This window comes from Sciurus vulgaris (assembly GCF_902686455.1).
Source record: "Sciurus vulgaris genome assembly, chromosome: 6".
NCBI classification, from domain to species: domain Eukaryota; kingdom Metazoa; phylum Chordata; class Mammalia; order Rodentia; family Sciuridae; genus Sciurus; species Sciurus vulgaris.
In genome coordinates, this window is record NC_136466.1 from 76,778,745 (window position 1) to 76,794,551 (window position 15,807).

The 15,807-nt window shown below is 37.4% G+C and overlaps 1 protein-coding gene across 1 annotated transcript in view; it reads right to left on the minus strand.

Annotated features, from left to right (window-relative positions):
* The window catches only part of MAN2A1 (mannosidase alpha class 2A member 1), a 184,917-nt gene that overhangs the window by 5,148 nt on the left and 163,962 nt on the right, over positions 1 to 15,807 (minus strand). The window contains exon 20 of the mRNA XM_079143501.1: positions 10,226 to 10,429. Coding sequence (XP_078999627.1) covers positions 10,226 to 10,429 — 204 coding nt within the window. The remainder of the gene's footprint in view (positions 1 to 10,225; positions 10,430 to 15,807) is intronic.

Below are 15,807 nucleotides of genomic sequence, written 5' to 3' on the forward strand. Positions count from 1 at the left end.
ATTTCTTTATGAGATACTAATTTGTGGTAACTGTATTAACATTCTTAATCCTTAATGTATTGGTTCATTATTTTTATACAAGAGACATAAATTGAATTAGTTATGCTTATCACTTGCGAGGACAGCCAACATTTATTAGCTTGATGTATTATTTAAATTCACATAACAAGAAACCATTCTTTCTGGGCAGACAAACAGAAAAATACTAACTATAACCAGTCAGTTACAGGTCTAAGTGCAAAGTTTCTTTGCAGCAAAATTTCTTGTGTCCATTTAAATAACGATGTCCTGAATGGCTCGGGTTCTTAATATTTTAAATTACAATTACCTTAATAAATGTTATGTTTCCCAAAGTGGGAAGATGTTTATAATAAACAAACTGAATGAAAATTCCATGCAAATTTTAAGGAATGTACAGTTATTCAAAGGAGACTCATGTGCTGCTCAGCACTGACATGGTGATAAAAATGATCTCTCTCTCTCTTTTCAGACCACGGATATGAACATGTCCAAGTTCTTGATCATCCTCCCTAGGGGATAAGAATGTCTGATGTGCCATAGAGACATCTTTTCTGAATAGCTGCCAGCATCTCCACCATTGACTTGATTTTAATGTGCTTGAACAGTTTAAAGCTGTCCTCACCTCAGATTCTTGGCTGTAATAATCTATGTTATAATGTTTTGCACCATTATTTAAAGTGGTATTGCTAAGATTTTGTTTGACGGGAGAGAAAAAAAAAGTATTTAAGGAGTTGTGAACCACCACAGGACCAAATGATACACACAACAAGTTTAAATCATATGAAATTTCACCTCCCCACACACATAGCACAAAAATACTTCATTTATATACATAAGATCTCCAGAAGAACAACAAAGGGAAATTGATCATGTACCAATGGTGTAGCTGGGAGTTTTGAACGTATCTTCCTTGTCTATAAAATGGAATTAATGCTTCCTGCATGAGTGAACTGCTTGGATGAATCCACTGAAGATACTATGTGCAGTGGCCTCGCAAAGCCTGGTAAGACAGTGTGTGTGTGGAGAAGCTGTAGAGATGAGCCTGGGCTGGGTGTTAGACAGCCTGTGATATGGCTCCTGCTCTGCAATTTACCAGCTGCTGAGTTCAGCAATACCAGGTTTTCCTTATCAGCAATAGGGAGATGAAATAAAATGAAATAGCATAGAAAGGACTTGTTCCAATGTCTGGCAATAGGATGCCCCTTAGCTATTAGTACTTCTAGCAATGTAATCCATCAAATAAATATTGGTGATAATTTTCTAAAAGTTACAAATTAAATCATACTTTCAATCAATCTCACAAAAGAGGTGAAAGACCTCTACAATGAGAACTGCAGAACACTAAAGAAAACCTTAGAAGATGGAAAGATCTTCCATGTTCTTGGATAGGCAGAATTAATATTGTCAAAATGGCCATACTACCTAAAGTGCTATATAGATTCAATGCAATTCCAATTAAAATCCCAATGATGCACCTTACAGACATAGAGCAAGCAATTATGAAATTCACCTGGAAGAATAAGAAACCCAGAATAGCTAAAGCAATCCTCAGTAGAAAGAGCGAAGCAGGGGGTATTGCAATACCAGGTCTTCAACTCTATTACAAAGCGATACTAACAAAAATGGCATGATATTGGTACCAAAATAGACAGGTAGATCAATGGTACAGAATAGAGGACACGGACACTAACCCAAATAAATACAATTTTCTCATACTAGACAAAGGTGCCAAAAATATGCAATGGAGAAAAGATAGCCTCTTCAACAAATGGTGCTGGGAAAACTGGAAAACCATATGCAACAGAATGAAATTAAACCCCTATCTCTCACCCTGCACAAAACTCAACTCACAATGGATCAAGGACCTCGGAATCAGACCAAAGACCCTGCATCTTATAGAAGAAAAAGTAAGTCCAAATCTTCAACTTGTTGGCTTAGGATCAGACTTTCTCAACAGCACTCCCATAGCACAAGAAATAAAAGCAAGAATCAACAACTGGGATAGATTCAAACTAAAAAGCTTTCTCTCAGCAAAGGAAACTATCAGTAATGTGAAGAGAGAGCCTACAGAGTGGGAGAATATCTTTGCCACTCATACTGGGGATAGAGCGCTGATATCCAGAATCTATAAAGAACTCAAAAAACTCTACACCAAGAATACAAATAACCCAATCAACAAATGGGCTAAGGAAATGAACAGTTCCCAGAAGAAGATGTACAAGCAATCAACAGATATATGAAAAAATGTTCAACATCTTTAGTAATAAGAGAAATGCAAATCAAAACTACCCTAAGATTCCATCTCACCCCAATTAGTATGGCGATTATCAAGAACACAAGCAACAATAGGTGTTGGTGAGGATGTGGGGAGAAAGGTACACTCATACATTGCTGGTGGGGTTGCAAATTAGTGCAGCCACTCTGAAAAGCAGTATGGAGATTCCTCAGAAAACTTGGAATGGAACCACCGTTTGACCCAGCTATCCCACTCCTTGGTCTATACCCAAAGGACTTAAAATCAGCATACTACAGAGCTATAGCCACATCAATGTTCATTGCTGCTCAATTCATCATAGCCAGATTGTGGAATCAACCTAGATGCCCTTCAGTTGATGAATGAATAAAGAAAATGTGGCATATATATACAATGGAATATTATTCCGCCATGAAGAATGATAAAATTATGGCATTTGCAGGCAAATGGATGAAATTGGAGAATATCATGCTAAGTGAAATAGATAAGCCAATCTCAAAAAACTAAAGGACGAATGATCTTGCTGATAAGAGGATGAGGACATATAATGGGGAGGGTCGGAGGGGTTAGCGTTAGGGTTAGGGTTTGGTTTAGGGTTTGGGATAAGGAAGGTGGTAAGAATGGAGGAAGGAAGGACTGTATAGAGGGAAAAGAGGGGTGGGAGGGGTGGGGGAAGGGAAGAAAAATAACAGAATGAATTAAACAACATTACCCTATGTAAATTTATGATTACACAAATGGTATGCCTTGACTCCATGTACAAATAGAGAAACAACATGTATCCCATTTGTTTACAATAAAATAAGTAAATAAATAAATAAATAAATAAATAAATCATACTTTCACTTAATTTTTTTTTTTTTTTTCTTCTTGGTATTGGGGATTGAGACAGGGTCTTGCTAAGTTGCTGAGTCTGGCTTTAAACTTGCCATCTTCCTGCCTCAGCCTCCCTAATTGCTGGAATTACAGGTGTACACCACTGTTCCCAGCTAATTTAACTTTTTATCATGAATTTTTTATTGACATTATAACTTTGTAGAAGAATCAGAAAATCCTCAAATTTTATGTCTACAGTTGTGTATCAAAATCATAACAAAGTCTTTGTGTGGATTCACAGGTTAGATGGCCTCTTAATTAGACTCCTTTAGAAGTACTTGTCACTATAAACCTAAAGCATTTGGTCATTTTAACTCATTGCACCATCCTTAAAAGCCACTTGATAGCAGGAATTGCCAAAATATCTACAATGCATTTGCTCTTGGAATGAAAAATTCCTAAGGCTGTTACCAAAGGGGTCAAAAAAGTAGAAAGGGAAATACCTTTGAAATTCTACTTTTGAATTCTACAAGAGATTTAAAACAATAATACAAAAGTAGAGATGAAGCCATAAAACTTAATTTTCATTGATAGAAAAAGTTGCACTTTCTCTAAAAACTAAAATTACATCATTTTGTAAGGATTAACTGAAATAGCAATCATCTTGTCCAAGTTTTTAAAAAAATCAAATATTCATGAAAGTATCAGTTTTCAAGCAAAAAATACCTGAGGCAAACCAGAAGTTTTTCAGCTTCAAAGTCTGTCTAGACATTTTATTTCCAAGAAAACTGTTTCGCAAAGTAGGGAAACTGTGAATTTAACTTGAATATGGATACAGGAAAACAGATACCTTCCAGCAATCACACTATATGCTTTAGGAGAGTAAATAGATATCGAAAGAACTCTTTCTACATTCACTAACACATTGTAATCTGGACCCAGAAAAGGGGAAGGTGTGGGGAGGAAAATTGGTAATCTTTGAAATTATGCAAACCACAGTTAGGTAACTGTCTTTGTAAAATAGGTCGGGTCACAGTTGAGAATGAATCACTGCAAGCAGGTCATGGTATTCAAAAATCACAGGGAAAATCCATTCCCAACTCCTTTCTGGGGATAAAAATCAACACCCAGCTCATAGAACCTGTGAGGCTCTTGTAGTGTGATGGAGTATGGTGAAAGATGACTGAGTTTGTAAAATGAAGCCATCAGACAAAGTTGGGCTTACAGAAAGTGGGATCAGAGCAAGATTTGGTTCCACTATGAACTAGCCATGTGAATCTGGCTCATATATCTCAACCCCACACAACACTGGGCATAGAACCCAAGGCCTCACACATGCTAGGCAGGTGCTTTGCCATTAGCTACATCCCCAGTTCTTTTTGATATTTTTACTTTGAGGTAGGGTCTCACTAAGTTGAATTGCTCACACTGGCCTTGAACTTGTGATCCTCCTGCCTCAGCCTCCAAAGTAGCTGAGATTATATGGTGAGCCTGGTTTGTTCCCATGCAAGAGGCAGCATAAGGTTGTAAACAGGAATCTAGTCAGTCTTGCTGAGGGTGCCTTGCAGCTACCTTACACTACTATGTGACTTGGAATGTTATTTGCCATCTCTAGGTTGGTTAGTTTGCTCTTCTGTAAGATGGGATAAAAATATTACCTACCTTCTTTGTGGTGTGGGAACTTTAAACAAGGTTCATGTAAAGGACCTAGCATGATGCCTGGTGTACAATTAAAAAAAAACCCCAAGGAATTATTAATTGAATGTATCAGGAATAAGTCAAAGTGACATTGATTAAGATTTACTTTGACAATAATGTCCACCTTATCTAATTTAATAAAAAAAAAAAGTTGCCAATATTTTTACTTCATTGTTAATCATGACTGCTCATGCCTGAATGATCACAGCTGGAGACAGCTCACCATGTGCACACCTGTTCAGAACACCTCACGGACATTTCCTTTAAGCCCGACAACATTTCTGAGCTGGGTACTATTATCATCCCTGTGCTACCAAAGAGGAAACTGAACTCAGAGTTAAGTGATTTGCTCTAAGTCACGGGGTTAGCAAGAAGATGAGTCATGTTCAAAATCCAGATGGTCTGATGCCAAAGTCTGTGCTTTTAACAGCTTTCTTCTGCTTTTGCTCTAGCTCTGGATTGGTGCCCATAGGTACGCAGTCAGAAAGGAAACGATAGGGATTCTGTTTGATGCAATGTCACAAAACATTTAAACTAAAGGAGATAAACCCTTCTGGTTTAAGACTGGAAAGAGGGAATATTTAGTCAGTGGTTCCAGTAGAGCTAAAAACCATGACTTATCAAGACACATATCAATTCAAAAAGTAAGGTTTGGAAATAATAACTTATACACATCTAATACATATCCACCCATCCACTCATCTCATTTCAAACAGGATTAAATGCCATTCTGAAAATATAACTGCTCATAAAGTCTCTCCTAAGGAAGGAAAGATGCAAGTGAATATCCTTCTACTGAAGTAGATAACTTAAGGAGAATTGTGCTTTTTTTTCCACTCTAAAAGAAACTTGATTTGCTTGTCAACAGTACAAGGGTCACAAGTCAGTAACCTTTTGGAAATTGTAATAAACATTACAAACAGTGTAGACCCAATGTTTTTCTGGGGATGAGAACATCTTAACTCTGACCAGATTCTACAAGAATAATGTGATCCATGCCGCCTCACAGGATTTCAAAGGTGCACATAGATCAAGAAATAGCTAAACTCCTGGTGGGAAAAATTTCCCAACACACTCAGATTCTTCGAAAATGCCTAACAACACTCTTCTGTGGTGCAATTTGGCAGCTAGGCAGGCCAGAAAATTGCAAACTTTGCGGTAAATTCTGAGACAGGAAATAGCCAGTAAAAATTCATTTTTCAGGGTACTTATTAAAATGTCTAATGATAGCTATTCTGTTTTGATCAACAAGATAAAATGACAGAAAGACAAGGAAGGTGAATGGTTGTTCTTAGATACATACAACAAAGGAAAATTTTCCCCCACAATTTTCACCTTTCCAGAAGCTAGGGAGATCAATGAAGCACCAATCAATTTTTATAAGAAACACAAAACAAAGTAAAAACCTTAAAATGCCTTTTATGAGAAAAGAGGGGTGGTATAACAAATGGAGAGAGAAAATATTTGAAAAGCAATGGTGAGGTTGAAATGACTAGTCCATGCCACACATCAATTAACTATAAATCAAAATGAATCTCAGAGAAAATAAAGAGTTAAAAGCATATGTATATATAAATGAAATAAAAATGTCTGAACATAAAAGCAATTGGAAAAACAAAGTTGAACTACGTATTACTTTTGAAAACATTAAGGAAGCCTAGCTGAATGCTAAATCAGGTTCCTCTTTGCCCCTCTATTCCAGCCTGAGCCTGCAGTTCCAGCCTTCAGAACCATGACTCATGTCTGTCCTCTCAAGGGATTTTCTCAGCATCCTCTCTGTCAGGACTCTTTCTCCCCAAATAAACTGCCCTGTCCTGGGACATGGCTTGCCTACTTAGTGTACTTGAGGCTCCTGTTTCCAGTTTTCAAACTTTCTTAGAAGCTTCTTTGTAATATCTGAAGCTCTTAGCAGTATAGACAAAGGGAGTTACCAGGAGAGGACGACAGGCACACAGGGTGAGGAGGCCAGCTGTGAAACTCCCGGACAGTGGCTGGAATGGGCCAGGCTACTACAGGATGCTGTGGGCATGGCTTCTGAGAGGTCTCTTGCCTTTTTTCATCTGATTACAAATATACTACATCATAATTTTCTAAAAATGGATATAAAGTACAAAAGCAAAAGATGTCTATATAAAAACGAATTTGTCTACTAATATAGATAATTTCTGAACAATCAAACCTTTAGAAACAGATATGGTTACTTCAAAAAGCCCTCTGAGACCACATACAGCACTCAGATTCAGAAGACCTGCTGGTGATTTTACTTTAATAATTTAATCTCTAACCCTTATTCCTCAATTTAGGAAATGAAAATAACAGCAATTTCTAGAATTACAGGGAGAGTTTATTTAAAAAAAACAGTAATTACTAGGCTCTCCTCTCTAGACTATAGAATTAGGATCTCAGAGTTTGGATATAAAAGTCTCTATTTTTAAAAATCTCCCTGGTGAGATGTGCATATAGTGGATCTAAGGCTGAATGGAAGTGCAGAACCACCTTAGTGGGTTATTGCACTTTCAGCCTGCACCTGACCTTTGTCACTGTTCTTTAAACTCATAACACCTCTATCCCTGGGAAGTAAGAATAGGTGAGGTTCAGAACTGCAGACCCTTCAGACAGTGGCCTGGGGATGGGCCAAAAGGGGTATCCTGTATCACACAGCTGCTTGAGGTCAGGCAGGAAGAGACCTCTCACTGCCTGCCTGAATCATGCCAAGGTGGTCCTCAGATACACTGGTCATAAAAATGTTGCGGTGGTTAGGAAAATGCAAACATAGACATGGGCCAATGAGACCTCTGGTCTTGTTTGGAACCCAGTCTCTATGTTGAAATTACTTCAGGGAAAAGTAATAACCAAATGAATACCTAATATTGTATCCTGAAAGCTGCCCGTGAACAAAAACCAGGAACACAATTCAAAGCCTTTGGGTCTAGCTTCTGGATTTATTATTGAGTCATTTTTGCCTTTGAGCATGATCATGGAACTACAATGGATACCTTTTAAATAATAGCTTTCTTTAAACCAATATCCACAATAGCTTCATTCAATGATTACCTTTCTTTTATCAAAGGTTACAAGACAGAGAAACTCTTTAAAGAATGGTTCTGAATGGACCAATGATTCTCTAGGATTACCAGTGGGCTTTTAAGTAACTGTTTCAAATATGTGCTGAGTCAAATAATCTAGGAACTGGCACTAATCGATATGATAATACAAAACATTCCTGAATATTTAGTTCTGATTATGTGCCAGCATGGTAGTTATTGATGGGCATTGACATTTATTCTGCCTGGGAAAATCTCTGTTATTAAACTGCTCTCTGTTTGCTTTGCTAAAACCTCAATTTGCACCCAAATTGGCATAACTTGCATTCGACTTGGCCCTATCAAGATAACAACATCAATATAGTGTTTGTTTCCAAAGGGCTTTTGAAAAACTTTTAACCTGTTTCTCACAACAGGCCTAACACAGGCATTTCTGATATGGTCCTGTTTTATAACGGCTAAGGTTGGCAGCCACTCAGTCCATGGGTGGTAAAGGTGGTCCACCCGTCTACCTGTGCAGATGGGAAGAGTAATGGGAAGCAAGGTAGTGACAGCGACTGGAGTCTAGACTAGAGAGGGCCTGAATACTCAAGGGTATCAATCAATTTGGTAGGCAAAGGGATTTTGAATCTGGAAGGTAATTAGACTTCTATTATATGAAGTTAGCCAATAGCAAGAGGAATATAAAAAAGTTGCCATTCATGACTGAGAAAACAAATGCCAGTTTGGACTACTGAAGGTTAAACAATACCCACCTTTCACTGATTTTACTCAGCTCAAGCTGTTCCCAGAAAAAAAAAAAAAAAATCACATTTCAAACAATTATAAGGGAGGAGTCATTTACAAGTGAGGTTAAAAGACAGTGGCTGCTGTCCCCCCAGAAGCTCTTGGGAGATTCTGTTCGTGTCCTCTACCATGTGTGCCTAGGTGGTAATCTGAGGCCCAGAGTCTCTGGTGCCCTCCACTTTATCTGTATGTTCTAGTTTAGTTCATGAATTAATAACATGATACATCAGAGAGTTATCTATCCCTCAGATGTTCTTCCCATGAGCCATCCTAGTCTCCATGGGCCAAAAAGGAGGCCCACAAGAGACCGTGGAAAAATCCTAGAGAGAACATCCACATAATTCATTCATTTAACAGTTCCTGAATGAATGAAATAACATATTTCTGTTGCATTATTACCTTCTCTGTGGGTTGCTCACTAACCACCCTAAACTTATTTCACCTTCTCTGAACTGAATTTCCTTTCTTTTCTCCCACCATAACACTTGTCACCATTTAACGTATTATATGCTTCTCTTAGTTTTTTCTTTATTTTTCTTCTCCCCTAAAAGCTAAGCTGAAGAAAGCAAGGTCTTCAGTCTCTGTTGTTCATAACTGCATCCCTAGTGCCCATGGCAGTAACTAGCAGGTATAAGCATAAGACAGACCTTCCAAGTAACATGGCAAAAAAGCATTTCAACACAGATAGAAAAACGGTCACTCTAGCATTCACTGAACACATTATTACAAAACATACATGTTTTCTTGCATAGTCACGCATATGTTCCTTAATTTGGACACAAAGTTTAGAAATCCCTAAATGCCCAAATTGTACATTTGTTCTTTATTTCATTTCCTTTAGTTCACTCTTCTTAAACATGTCTCTCCTCTTAGGTTAAGCATCCTCTTTTTTTCATACTGAAGCCATTTCCCACAAAATCTACCACCACTTACTACATCCAGCTAACTAACTGCATGTCTTCAGATAGAGAAATGGTTCCAATGTGAGAGGGATGTCAAACATCTAATCCTTATTCTGTCTGAATACAATATTTTTGACTTTTAAAACGGACATATATGTAAATCAAAAGTCTAACAATTAAATTTTATATCTAAAGAAACCTTCCCATGCTCTTTCTCCAATATTTACCCTAAATAGTTGGTTTCTGAATACAAAGGTTTGAGTTGCAATACTTTTAAAGAAAGAGACATGAAAATACAAAGCCTGTGTTACAAAAATAATTAAGCACTATGCTTTCTATTTCTCTAACTCCTGAAAAACACTGGCTAACAAGGAGAAAGGGTGGGAGAAGTCACTCGAGTTGATGGGCCAGGTTCTCCCACCTAACTATGTGACCAGCATTAGCTTCCTCATCTGTAGAAAGTACCTGATATTTGTGATCTGCCTGGCACACAGATCCTTTCTGAATCAAATAAATTCTTATTGGAATATGCTCTAAATTATAGATCAATCATTGAATGAAAGGGATAATGATTTTGGCTAAAAGGAAACCACTTGCTATTGTTTCTCAAAGTACAGTGAAGCTGACAGTATTTTCCCCCTCTCCCTACCCTAAACCAAGTAAACAAAAGAAGTAACTTTTTAGAAGTATATTTTGGGATATACCTTTGCCTGTATTGTCCGAAGATTAACCAGATGAATGTCACAAGGCAAAGACGACAGTAAAGGAAGGAATTCACTCAGCAGTTCAGTGGCAGGAGAGGAGAGCTTTACTTTTATTGTCATTAGAAAGACTGGATGGTTCAGAAAAGAAGAAGTTATGTGGCTGAGGAGGGAAGGATAACTGACTGGACTCTTCCTTTCTTCTTCCTATCAAGATAAAACAAAAATGCTTAAGAGTTAAATTTGCAGTTCCTATCATATTAACAGAAAAAGTTTAAATGTAAAAATAAGTTAATATATTTATTATATTTTATAAATATCATTATTAGAGTTCATACAATGGATTACAAAGTTCACTGCAAGCAACATAACAAAGTGTCCACTTAACTCATGTTTAAAATACTTCATTTAATATTAAAAATAACAAAAACATTTCCCATGAACATTTTTGCATAAGGCACCACTTTTTATGAAAACTCCCAGCCTACCACAAAATTCTCAAAGTATAAGGATTGTGATGTTCCTATACCTTGCACATCATCAAATGTTACTTCCCTTCTGTCTCAGGTTTCACCCATTATATTCTCATGGTTTCATTTACACATTTAACAAGACCAGAAAGGCATGTACGAATCCAAAGCTATGTTGCATGAATGGTACCAAATTACAGGAGCTACATATTACTCAATGACAGGATTTTAAAAAATACAGAGTTCTCAACTTTGGATCTTAAATATAGAAAACACAGGTGGCATATCTAGATCATCTGTTTTAAACTTGGTAAACCATTGACAATTGCTTTATCTGAAAAATATGAATTGTTATACATGTTATTGCATGATTATTCCATATAATGAAAAATACATTAGTCTTTGCTATGATGTATACTTATTAGGCAACATTTCTGTATGTCCAAACATCTAATAAATCCACCAGGGTTAGGGGTATGTTAGATGACATACAAAATTAATTCAGTCAACACTTAATAGAACCATAACCTAATAATGCCTAAGGAGTAAAAACAGGCGTGGGAAGAACTGAGAAGAGAAAATAATTTATGTAGAAAGGTCCTTTGATCACCAACTACATTTGAATAGAATTTAAGTTCTTTAAAATGACTACTTCACTGATACCTTCTGACTTTGCATCCTTTTTGTAATGTAGAACTCTAAAGACTTGGGTATTTATCTTTGTGAAAAGACAGAATTTATAAAGATATGGAGCTTAAAATTCAGAATGTCAGATTAGCATTGGACAGAAGGGTGCTAGCAGAAAGTGAGTAGCATTGTGCCAGTGGCTAACAGTAGATGTCATTACAATTCAGACCATGGCGAGAGAAAAAAACTTAAAGGCAGCAAAGGGACATTGCAATATTAAGATACTGACAAAAAAATTAGGTCTGAAAGTTATGTGAAAATGTATCCATTCCACATTCTTTCTTAAAGAAAGATTAAGTAAAGCATATAAAATAATATTCTCCAACAATACTGCCATTTAATACAGCTTGTAGAATAACATGAATAGAAAGGGAACATTTCAACAAGACACTTAAATGTACTGCCAGATCAAAGGGCTTCATAATCTAGGTCAGGATTGCTGACAAAATCACCTTCTGAGTAATAAAAGATGAAAGATACCAAAAGAAAGGAAAACACCGGCCTTATCAGATTCGAAAGGCATTAAGTTCATTCCAGGTCAAGACACATTCAGAAAAAAACCTCTCTGGCTTTGTTCTATATTCCTGGAGGAATTCTTGGACACTTCAGTGAGTAGATAAGATACTTCTTGGCTGAGCGTCTATACCTTAGAAGCAATAATATGCATATACTCTAATCCTCCAAACCAGATCTCCTGTCTCTTGGTTATTTCCGTGAATTAACCACACGACAGAACAACTTGGGGAGTCTTTACAAAACATAGATTCTTGGGTCCTAACCCAAATCTGTGGAATCAGAATCTCTAGGGTGAGGACTTGGGAACATAAAGTTTATAAGTCTCTGTAGGCAAAGCCCATGGAGTCAGCACATACTACTCTGTGAATTTGTGCTGGGAACTGCCAGCCCAGACGTCCTCCCAATCTACTAGAGGAAACATAGCTCTTATGGAATAAAAATTACAATCCTGCCCTTTAGTACTTTTAGATTAAAGGAACAGGTTCAGCCTCAAAGATTTTTTAACAAAAGTCTTATAAAAGGAAACAGTGCTATGAATGCAAAAACTTTGAGAATTAAAAAACTGTGCAATTGATTGCCCTTAAAAAGATAGAGATGTTTAAAACGAGTTGTGGTTCTGCATCAGAAGAGTACAATGAACCAATAATAAAGCTGGAGTCTGGCTAGGCCAGTGGGGCAAAGTCTCACCCAGGGGAGGGTTCCACCATTCACTAGCTTTCTTATATTTATAGTAACAAGGGGCTGAATAAGATATCTAACTGTTCAAATACCAGTATTTGATTAACTTCCTAGGAAGGTCCCCCCAAAAGCTTATGTGTTATATAGTGTAGCAATGTTCAGAGGTGAATTAGATTAGGGGAGCTATAACTTAATCACTGGATTAACCCACTTTGTGTATTAACGATTCAATGGACTAACTAGGTAGTAACTAAGCAGGTGAGGGGGCATGGTTGAAGGAAGTGGGTCTTCAGGGGCATGCCTTGAGGATTGCGTATTTTGTCCCTGGCTCCTCCTGGTCTCTCTGCTTCCTGGCTCCCACTGAGGTGAACAACATTCTTCCACCACACTCTTCCACGTGATTTCTGCCTCACCTGTGGTCCAGAGCAATGGAGTCAGTCAACCATGGACTGAACCACTGAAACCATGAGCCCAAATAAACTTTTCCTCCTCTAAGTTGTTCTTGTCAGGTATTTTGGTCACAGTGAGGAAAACCTAACACAAAAGGTAACCTCCAAATTCTTAGAATAAACTCAGAAAACATGTTTACTATAGAAAATGCATGTTTGTTTAGGCTATAAATGGATTCCCAGCCTTGTAGTGACTGGTATTCCTACAATAAATATTATTTGGTTTCTTGTTGTTTGGAAGGTGTTGGTCTAAGTCTGGCATTCTCTTTGCAGCTTGCTTCACGTTACCTTTCACCACACTGATTCAAAGCACTCAACATCTCTTCTTCACTGATACAACCTTATTCCAGGAGTCAGAACTTCTTACCAGGCTTTTTGGTGGCTTTTATTAAGCTCACTTGAGTTATCTGATCCTTTAACACAAAAAGCTAAACAGACTTGCTGAATTATGGAAGATAGTAAGAGGTCTTTTTTTTTAAGTCATCTGTTTACTCAGTTTGCTCTAGTATACGGTTGAGAACTAATTAAATGTCTGTTAAAGTAAATCTATTAATTTAACAAATGAATGCAGTAAAAATACATGAGAATACTGCGGAGGGGAAGGGTGGGATAAAAAGACAAAGAGGGAGATAGGAAATAACTGTAAGATTTAAAGATAAATATTGCCATCACATTCCTGAGCCCTATAAGCATGTGAGTTTTTAATATGATCTCTCCCAATTTTCTCTCCTTATATGTGTAGAACTGGTATCCAGAGGTAAAATGACACAATTTTAACAGCTGAATGCTTCTAGAGCTCCTAAATCCTCAACACTTCCCTTACTATACCCAACCATCATCAGGAAAGGGGTAGGGAGTAAGAATCAAAGAAAGAAATCTCAAAGTGGACAATGCCAGAGACCCTTCTCACTTCCCAACGCTGTTGACGCTTGTGACTGTGAGCATGACTGACTGTCAGCCTCACGCAGCCAGCCCTCCACTGGGCATCTGCACATCTCAGTGCTTATCACTCCAAGTCTTTGCTCTCATTACCTCTTTACTCTGAGAACAGGACTACTTCTGTTTAGTCAACCCAGGATTATTTCGGTGAAGCTCTGGCAGGTTCAAGTCTTTCCATTAAAACCCCTACCTATCTGAGAGGGAGATAACACATGCATGCAATTCTAAGGACATAGAGAGGCCAAGGCAGGAGGGTTGCAATTTGGAGGCCCGCCTGCGCAACTTAGTGAGACCGTGTCTTACATAAATAAATAGGGCTGGGGATGTAGCTCAGTGTAGAGTGCTGCTGGGTTTAATCCCAGAACCAAAATGATGACACCATTATCACCAACAACAAAAATCCCTACCTTCCTAGGAAGTATGTTCCCAACTTGGTTTCTACTGTAAATTTTAGATGTTAAGAGTGTTAGTTGAAATTAAAAATGCTTTCTAGAAAATTGAAGTTACATGATATATAAAATTTCTTAACAGTCTTTTTAATCAATTTTGTTAGAAACCAAAATGTATTTTCTCTTCTCTAGTTCATTTTTTATTTAAAAGAAGCTATTCATTTAAGCCTCTGAATATATAGATGAGTAAAAGAAAAATTTAACTAACATTGGATTATAAAAACATTGGATCAAATTTAAATCAATTACTATCCAAGGAGTTTTGAATGGGAATCAACAAATTATTGAAGTTGTAAGTGAAAGCTTTATAGATCTGACATGAACATTTTTATTGCCATAGTTAACATAAGTTTTGTAGATTAATGTCAATATATAGAGAAAAATGTATAAGCCAGAGACATTTTCAGGGGGAGCAAATGACAGGAGCTGCCAACACTCAATGATTTTCCTATGCAGTTTTAGCTCTTAAAACTAAGCTATCTCCTCAGAAACTGATTTAAGCCATAAGTATCAAGAACTGGTGTAAATCTTGACATCTAAAATGGATATTATTTTTTTTTTTCTAAAAGATTCTAAATACTGTAATTATTGGCTGGCAAAAGAGCTGTTTCCATGTTATTTAATCAATTAGTATTTTATAGAATGTTTACCACAGGCAAGAAGGCCGTAAAAATGAAATGGACAAGTCCCTGGAATCTAGTAGGGATATACTAGGTGCTTTCTCTGATAGGAACGACCCTAGAAGAGAAAGTCAGAGTCCCCACTCTCACAGGTTACGGTCCAAAAGAGGAGAAAAGACAATGATCAAATAATCATCCACACACATGAAGGTGAAATGCAGTTTGGAGGGAGCATAGGAGGAATAAGACCTGGTCAAGAGGCAGTTGACTAAGTGACGTCTGATCTGAACTATTACTAAGAGTCCCTGGGTAAAGAGGATAAAAGGGCATGTGTACAGATGCTATGTGGAAAGAGGGTGTGAGAAGAATTTGGAACTAAAAGAAAACCAGTGCATCTAAAGTAGAAATAGTGAGAAGCATGCAAGATGCCTAGGGAACGGCCAGGGCCCACATCGTGAGTGGCTCTCCAGGTCATGGTAAAAATTTTGGCCTTTATACAGACAACAATAAGAAGACACCAGATCATGCTAAGTGAGATAAGCCAATCTCAAAAAACCTAAGGATGAATGATCTCACTGATAAGCGGATGATGACACATATAGAGGGTGGGAGGGGGCAAGAATGGAGGAAGGAGGGACTGTATAGAGGGAAAAGAGGGGTGGGGGAGTGGTGGGGAGAAGAAAAAATAACAATGAATCAAAAACTATTACCCTAGGTAAATGTATTACACAAATGGTATGCCTCTATTTCAAGTACAGAGAAACAAGATGTATCCCA